The 8623-nt window shown below is 43.1% G+C and overlaps 1 protein-coding gene across 1 annotated transcript; it reads right to left on the bottom strand.

Moving 5' to 3' along the window:
• Nucleotides 1-1033: 1033 nt before the first annotated feature.
• Nucleotides 1034-7081, bottom strand: LOC129752682 (uncharacterized). Its single transcript, XM_055748450.1, has one exon. The coding sequence runs from the start codon at nucleotides 7079-7081 to the stop codon at nucleotides 1034-1036; it is 6048 nt and encodes a 2015-aa protein (XP_055604425.1).
• Nucleotides 7082-8623: the final 1542 nt, after the last annotated feature.

The following is an 8623-nucleotide window of genomic DNA, read 5'->3' as shown; positions in this document are numbered from 1 at the left end:
GCAAAATGCAACAAAATGCAAATCAGAACTAAACCCCATAAATCGCGTTTCCATATGCTGGGATATGATTGTTTTGCATTATGCGTTTGTTAACATTGAACTTCATCCATCCTAAGATTTATTTTCATAATTTAAGCTTATAGAATATTTTGTAGTATTTTTTACCCCTTAATGTATGCAGCAGATTTACACTTTTTTCATGAAAACATTTTTGACAGAAAAAATGTAAAATTTCATTCGAACAAAACCAGAAATTACTGCAATTGGTACTTTATGCGCTATGACATCACAAATGTATCAAAAACTATAAATTTTCAAAGGTTTTCATTTGATTTTTCATTAATAACAGAGTTTGTTGCAACTTACCCCTTTTCTTAGTAGGGTGAAAATCGCATGTTTTGTAAATTTAAAAATAACTGCTATACCAATAATTTTTCTGACTACGTCAATTTGATGCCCCATCATCCTTAAAACTTTTGATGTACATACAAGAGGTATTTATGATTATCAGTAAGCATTAAGATTGTTCGGAAGGGAATAAGCGGATCCTTGTAGCAGCGGTTTTATGTGCAGCTCAAAGCTAAAATTTTAATTTTATTAATTATAAACTCTAGACATATTTCAGATCGACTCACATTTGTGTCCGCCTCAACCTTAAACAGTTAAGTGATGCCTTTCTACTAGCAAAATCTCTGAATCTGTAATCTAATAAACGAGTGTTAAGGTCTGACAAAATTCCTGATTTTCATAACCTGCATACCTGATAGATTAAGATTCAATTGGTGGTAATGTGATGTACGTATACCACTTCACTCGTAGCATATGGCTACTTAAATCTGTTACAAAGGATAAATTGTATAAATGTAAATAATTATCGTTTTAGTTAATCTGTACTCACAAATTTAGGAACAAATTATTAGTTTTATAAACACGTTTTAGGTATCTTATAGAACATCCGTTCTTCTTTTTGTTGCGAAGCTGGTTTAATGATCACTCCCCACTCTCGCTAGACGAGAATCTGCCTATCTGTCATCTACTTTTCTTTCTCATGGTTTTTCTGCGTTTGGCACTCAGTGGTGCCAGAACATCCTCCACCCCGTGAAGCAGGTTCGGTTCCGCCAGGACTTGGACCAGGTTCACTGCTTCCTATCTCCATCCGGGCTAACGTCGCTACTGCTCGCCTTAAGGGACCAGACGAAGTCTCGACTATCACTCGCCGAACATCTTTGTTGGACAGTAGCTTCGATATCCGTCCTCTAACCCAGCTCCTTCGGTTGCCTTCTGCTATGTATACGAGCTCACCTTCCTTCACCGGGTTCATCTCCTCGATCCACTTCGGTCGTTTGTTCAGCGACGGGAAATATTCCATGATCCAACGACTCCATACTGTCCCAGCTAGATACTGAGATCTTAGATAACTGCTCTGTAACGTCTCGTTCAGCTCGACCGGTTTCCGAATCTGATCAGTGCCAGCATCCCAAGTTGAGAACCCCAGAATAAAATGATTTGGAGTAAGGGCCTGGTTCTCCGACGTTCCTTGCGGCATATAGGTAAGTGGTCGTGCGTTGATCAATGATTCGGTCTCAGCCAATACTGTCAGCAAGATTTCGTCGTTCACCTTTCTTCCGTCATCCAACGCTTCCATCGACACTTTGATACTACGCACCATCCGTTCCCACACTCCGCCCATGTGTGGAGCTGTGGGTGGATTAAACAACCAGTTGGTGCGGGCATTGGTGAAAGTATCAGCACATTCTAGATGGATATCTCTAAGTTGTTTCTGCAGCTCACGACTGGCGCCCACGAAATTGGTGCCGTTGTCTGAGAAAATTTCACTTGGGGGACCTCGCTTCTGAACGAATCTTCTTATAGCCATTATGCACGAATCTTTGGACAAACTGTGTGCCACTTCGATGTGCACCGCTCGGACTACCAGGCAAGTAAAAACAGCAACATACCTTTTCTCTCGTCGTCTACCAACGGTGACTTCTACTGGTCCCAAGTAATCCAGACCTGTGTACTGAAAGGGCCTGACGTAGGGAGTAAGACGTTGTTCTGGTAGGGGTGCCATACGGGGTACTTGAGGTACACACTTCCGGATCTTACAGCGTTGACAGCTTTTTGCTACTTTGAGTATTGCAGGACGTAATTTTGATATTTCGAATCTCTGGCGAAGCTCGTTGAAAATAGTTTCCCTGTTACCATGACCGAAAGTTCGATGATAATGGTCAATGAGGAGTTTTGTAATAGTATGATCGTTGGGCAATATAACCGGAAACCTTGCATCAAAGGTTGCAAACTGAGCGTTAGCTGTACGCCCCTCAACTCTTATTACTCCAAACTCATCGGCAAACGGAGAATATTTGTACAAAATACTCGATTTTTCTATTTTAGATTTTTCGATCAACGGTTTACTACGGTTATTCAAGAGAATCTTCACTTCATCCGGGAAACTGTCAATTTGAGCAATTCGCCACAGGATGATTTCAGCATCACGATACTCGGACTGACGAAGGGGTTGTTGAATTGATGGTATGAATTTTACGACTAAACGCTTTGTCTTCTCCTCAGCTTGTACCGCTTCGATAGGTAACCCTTTAACTCGACGTTTGCAGTTAGATATGAATCTTTGGACAGTGGCCATCGTACGTACCAGAATTGACCACTTAGAGATTCTGTCGACGTCTATAAGAGGTTTAGGAAAGGAAATATGATGCAATAAGAGGTGAGCCTTAAGTTCGTCTTGTGTGGCTTCAATACGAGTCTTTGGTTTGGGCCAATTTTCCGGTTTTTCATAAAGAAATGATGGGCCCTTAAACCACCTACTGTTTGAATCGGGAATGGTTTCTTTTCCCCACTTCGTCAGACAATCGGCAATATTCTCCTTAGTAGGAACCCAACGCCAAATACCTGGGTCCGTAAGCGATAGGATGTTGCCCACTCTGGCTGCGACGTACTGCTTGTATTTTCGCTGGTCCGCTGTAATCCAGGCCAACACGGTTGTCGAATCGGTCCATATGAATGTTTCGCTGACGGGGATGGAGTGGCTGTTGCGGATATTGACCATCAGGTTCGCACCAAGAACCGCAGCTTGTAGTTCCTTGCGTGGGATGGACTGATATTTTAGCGGGGCAACCTTGGCGACACCTCTAACAAGGGTGACGATGATTTGCTCGCCACAAACAAGGCGAAAATACGCTGCACAACCATAACCGAGCTCACTTGCGTCTGTAAATATATGTAATTGAACTGTTTGATTTTTAACCAATCCTGCGAAATAGTGTCGGGGGATCTCCAGACGATTAATATCCTTCAGCAAGTTTGTCCAGCTAAGCCACTTTTGCCATTCCGTGTCCTGCATTTCCTGGTCCCACTGTACTCCGGTGCGCCACAGGTCTTGCACCAACATTTTCCCGTGAATAGTATACGGAGATAATAGTCCCAGAGGGTCGAAAAGACTCATAATGCATTTTAGTGCAATTCTCTTCGTGGGTCTCTTTCGTTCAGTAACATATTGATTAAGATTCCCGAAAAAATTAATAGGGAATGAGAACACATCCTTTGCTGGATCCCAATTAACGCCTAATACTCTCTCTAAATATTTGTTTTTATCGCTAGATAATGTTACCTTCTCGCAGTTTGCTTTTTCTCCCAAACTTTGAAGAACAGTATCGTCGTTGCTGATCCAGTTGCGCATCTCGAAACCCGCTTTCTGCAGAACTGATCGGACTTGAGAGGCTCTTCGTTGGGCTACTTTGGGTGAATCTGCGCTGTCAAAGTAGTCATCCATATACGTCTTGTCGCTTATCGCTGAGGATGCCTCTGGATATTCCTGCTTACACTCCTCTGCTATTCTTCCCATGATGAACAAAGCGGTAGCGGGAGAACAGGCAGCGCCGAAGGTTGCGACATCCATTATGTAGACGTCCGGAGGGAGGTTGGTATCAAAACGGAAAAGGAAGCGTTGCACATTTTTATCTTCGGGCCTGATCCGAATTTGGTGGAACATCTCCCTCACATCTCCACCAAATCCGATTCGCCCTTCCCGAAACTTGCTAATCACGGAGGGGAGACTCACTAGTAGGTCCGGTCCCTTCAGTAGGAGAGAATTCAAAGAGACTCCGTCCACGGATGCTGCGGCGTCCCATACGAGCCTTTTCTTGTTGGGTTTTTTCGGATTGGAAACCACGTTCAGCGGAAGATACCAAACGCGTGACGAGGGTGCTTCCAGCAACTCCTGCTCAGATGCTCTGTGGGCATAGCCTTTCAGGATGTAGTCCTTAATTTGTTGATGAACATTCGCACATAGTTCGGGATCCTTCGCCAATTTGTTCTCCAAGCACTTCATTCTACTAAGTGCCATCGGTCGGCTATTGGGAAGGTGAACGGCTTCTGTTGACCAAAGGAGACCGGTTTCGAATTTCCCATTTTTAAAAATTGTGGTGCTTTCCAGGATCTTTAGAGCTCGCTTGTCTGCTTCAGATTGTGGCAGTGGTGCCGTTGACATCAACGCCTTTTCCATGTCGATATGCTCACGAATCAGCTCGTTAAGCGTTTCATCTCCTTTGCAATCACACGAATGAACGTTGATTCTGTTCGGTCTTTGTTTGCGCGGCCCGTAGACGGTCCATCCAAGTAGAGACCTCACAGCAATCGGCTCACCGTATTGTCCTACGCGGCTCTCGAGGGGAGCGAACAGCTCCAAATTGTCCAACCCAATTAGCACCCGAGGCGTTACGTTCGTGTATGGCAAAACAGGCAGATTCCTCAAGTGCTTATATTTAGCTGCTAAACTCTTAAACGGTAGGCTTTGTTTTGGAAGATCTAGCTCTTTTATCGTATAAGCTACAATAGGAAAGAATCGAGCCGTGTCCATTTCACCTGAGATTGAGATTACAATTTTCTCAGAGTCTTCGTTGCGTACTATACTTGATGTCCATTGAAGTTCCAGTGGCTCTGGCGTTCCAGTCACACCAAGTGCTTTGGCGAGGCTTGTCTCGAGCATGGTAAGAGACGAACCTTCGTCTAGGAATCCGTACGTGTCAATACAGCAAAGTCCATTACGTAACTTGATTGGCACCACTCTGAATAAGATCGACGTATCACTTTCGATGTGGGTGTTGCACCGTGCCGAATTGTTACCGTTTGGTCTATCAGGGTGGAGCAATGGGTGGTGATTTTCTCTGCATTTATCGACATTACAGTTGAACCGCGAACGACATTTCCAGTTACCATGACTGTTAAGACATGTCACGCATAACTTCCACTGTTGAACCACTTTCTTTCGCGCTTCTAGGTTCAGCTGTTTAAATTTGTCACAATTTCGCACTCGATGATCGAACCTCCCACACACAGGGCAAGGTTGTTTCTGCTGGGACCTATCAAACGAGACATCAGATTCCATGTGCGCGTTCAGGTGTACCTTCTCTCGAAATTTTGTCTTTTCGGACTTGCAGAAGTCAGTTTTTGGTGGGGTTGTAGTGACCTCGCTCGCATCGACAACCAGTTCTTCCATATAACATCCAAACTCCTTCAAAGTCGGTTCCTCGAATCTTCTCCTGTATCTAACCCAATCTAATTGATACGCAGCAGGCAGCTTCTCCACCAACTCGGATTGCAGAGTCGGATTGGACAAATGGCTGCGAAGATTGGCCGCTTCCAAGTGGTCGCACAATTGTTGTACTGCCATTCCAAAATTTATGAGGCTGTCTAATCTTTCTGGCTTCGGTGGTTCGAGGCGACGCACTTTCTGGATCATGTTTTTAATCACTAATTCCGGCTTACCATAACAGCGCCTGAGCGTTTCAATAATGCCATCTACACTATCCGGAAACATCAGTTTCGTCAAAACGACTTCCTTCGCAGGGCCTCTCAGACTTTCCCTCAATCGGACTAAGTTTTCAACATTAGTGAACCCGCAGGCTGCATTTGCGGTCACGTAACTGTGGTAAAACAAGGGCCACTCTTCAGGTTCCCCTGAGAAGGCCGGTAACGTTTTAGGCCAGAACTGGCGGGCTGTCACTTGGTCTGTGGTCAGGGTTGGGAAACGCATTTGTCGCGGAAGGCCTGATTGTTCAGGTCGCACTAGCTGATCCGGAGTTTCAATATCCAGCGGGACGTAACTTTGTGCGCGTTGTGTAGACCTACACGGAACAGGTCGATTTCTATCGAAGGGTAACAGCATGTTCACGTTACTTCTTTGGGTAGCAAACTCTTCCTGTGGCTTTTCATCTTTTTGCTCCCACTGTCCATCACCAACATCCTCTTGAGGTTCTTCCTTGGAGTTTTGTTCCCTTTGTTGATTGAGCCATAAAGCCGCTTTTTCGCTGCTGGTTATACGGGAAATATCGGTCAACCCCGATCCGTATCCATCCGCTAACTTTTCGAGCTCTTTCTTCTTTCGCAAGTATTCTTGCTCCATCGCTAATTCCTTCGCTCGCAGGAGGTTTTCCTTTCCGCGTAGCGCCTTTTCTTCTTCCAATAACCGTCGCTCTTCTTGGAGTTTGAGAGAATTCAGCAAACGTTCTTCATTCAGGATTTCCATTTCTATCTGCAACCGGGACCGTGAAGATTTGGTTGTTCTGATAGACTCCGACTTTTTCAAACTAGGAGCACTTTGGGATTCGCGTAGATTCAGGAAATCTTTCGAGCCACTAGATTCGTCTCTCAATGGTTTTACCGTTTCCCCGGTGGACGAAGTACCGCCCGAGATGTGAGGCAGCTTTTTTACTAACGGGTTCTTGAGGGGTGTTTTGATGAGTGCAGCACCTTTGTCGCTTGGTTTCGCCTGACTCGCGGATTCCAAAACTATTTCTGTGCCGATCGCACCTGCATCCGTACCTGTGAACTCGCTCGCTGCGGATGTGGACTTAGTGGTAGCTTTCGTGCTCTTCTTCGTATCTCTCTTCTTTGCGCCAGTTACAACAGGACCCGATACCGTAGACTGGGCTTTCCTATTCGTATTTTCTGGATTGGTGCTCGATGAACATTTTGGACAAGTCCATGGACGATCGCGCACACCGGGAGAAACGTTGGCGCAGGATAAGTGCCACCAGCCATCGCACTTATCACAACAAACCATCCTTCCAAGAGAATTCAGTCCCGTACATCCTTGGCAATCAAAGCCATCGCTAGTATCCACCTTCGAGGCCATCATCGAAAATCTTTGAGATTGTTCGGAAGGGAATAAGCGGATCCTTGTAGCAGCGGTTTTATGTGCAGCTCAAAGCTAAAATTTTAATTTTATTAATTATAAACTCTAGACATATTTCAGATCGACTCACATTTGTGTCCGCCTCAACCTTAAACAGTTAAGTGATGCCTTTCTACTAGCAAAATCTCTGAATCTGTAATCTAATAAACGAGTGTTAAGGTCTGACAAAATTCCTGATTTTCATAACCTGCATACCTGATAGATTAAGATTCAATTGGTGGTAATGTGATGTACGTATACCACTTCACTCGTAGCATATGGCTACTTAAATCTGTTACAAAGGATAAATTGTATAAATGTAAATAATTATCGTTTTAGTTAATCTGTACTCACAAATTTAGGAACAAATTATTAGTTTTATAAACACGTTTTAGGTATCTTATAGAACATCCGTTCTTCTTTTTGTTGCGAAGCTGGTTTAATGATCACTCCCCACTCTCGCTAGACGAGAATCTGCCTATCTGTCATCTACTTTTCTTTCTCATGGTTTTTCTGCGTTTGGCACTCAGTGGTGCCAGAACAAAGATTTTAGAAGCCGTTGAAGTTGAAAAGTCTTGCATGTTGCCCCAGTTGATGGTTATTCATGAAATCTTGGATTTTGAATCATTACTATTTTAACGGGTGCACCCTGAAAGCCCTGGAAAAAACTGCCTAATCAGATCTTTAGTGTCAATTTGACACTTCTCGCTTAAAACTAATATATCTCTCTCATTTCTCAACCGATTTTTACGTAATTCATTGTTTGAAAACCTTGTAATGTAACTGAAATATGTTTTTCAGACATTATTCACCAACAACTCTTTAGTTTTCTGTTATTCAAAGTCTGAGAAAAAAGCGATAAAAGAAGACACAAACAATTTTATTTCGTGTCAAAAAAATGACAATTAAAATTTTTAGATGTTTTATTGATCTCAAAGTACAGTAGTGAGTGCGAGTTGTGATATCAACACGGATTACAGGGTATTCCCACTTGTAGGGTTTCTCGAATCCCGATTCAGCCAAGTTTTTAGTGTTTCAATGCTTTTTGCTGGACTGATCGTACCTGAAAAGGAGGGGCTGGTACTGCTCCCTCCGGACCGATTCTGAACAATATTTCGCCGGGACTGGAAGATTCATTTGAAAGATAAGTACTTCTGTTTTCCATAGTTTTTTTTTAATTTATTTAGAATGTTTTTGCAGATTAGTATCGCATTTCTTTCTTGAAAATATAAGGTTTTTATGAAAAAATGTGTTCCACAATGTTGGAACTTGGTTACTCTTTCCAAAATTGGTTTAAAATCTTTTATTGGCAGATCTTCATTCGAAGTCTGCAAGAATTACTTGATATCGAAGTGCATAAAAAATTTTAATACCATTCAGCAAAATTATTAAAACGATTTCAGCGATACTTCAATTTGTACTCAAAATATT

This window comes from Uranotaenia lowii, chromosome 3 (genome assembly GCF_029784155.1).
Source record: "Uranotaenia lowii strain MFRU-FL chromosome 3, ASM2978415v1, whole genome shotgun sequence".
NCBI lineage: Eukaryota > Metazoa > Arthropoda > Insecta > Diptera > Culicidae > Uranotaenia > Uranotaenia lowii.
Note: the sequence above shows the minus strand (reverse complement) of the source record. Positions and strands in the feature narration are given on the sequence as shown.

Coding starts and splice junctions, on each gene's coding strand:
- LOC129752682 (XM_055748450.1), bottom strand. CDS start 7,081: ATGGTTTGTTGTGATAAGTGCGATGGCTGGTGGCACTTATCCTGCGCC.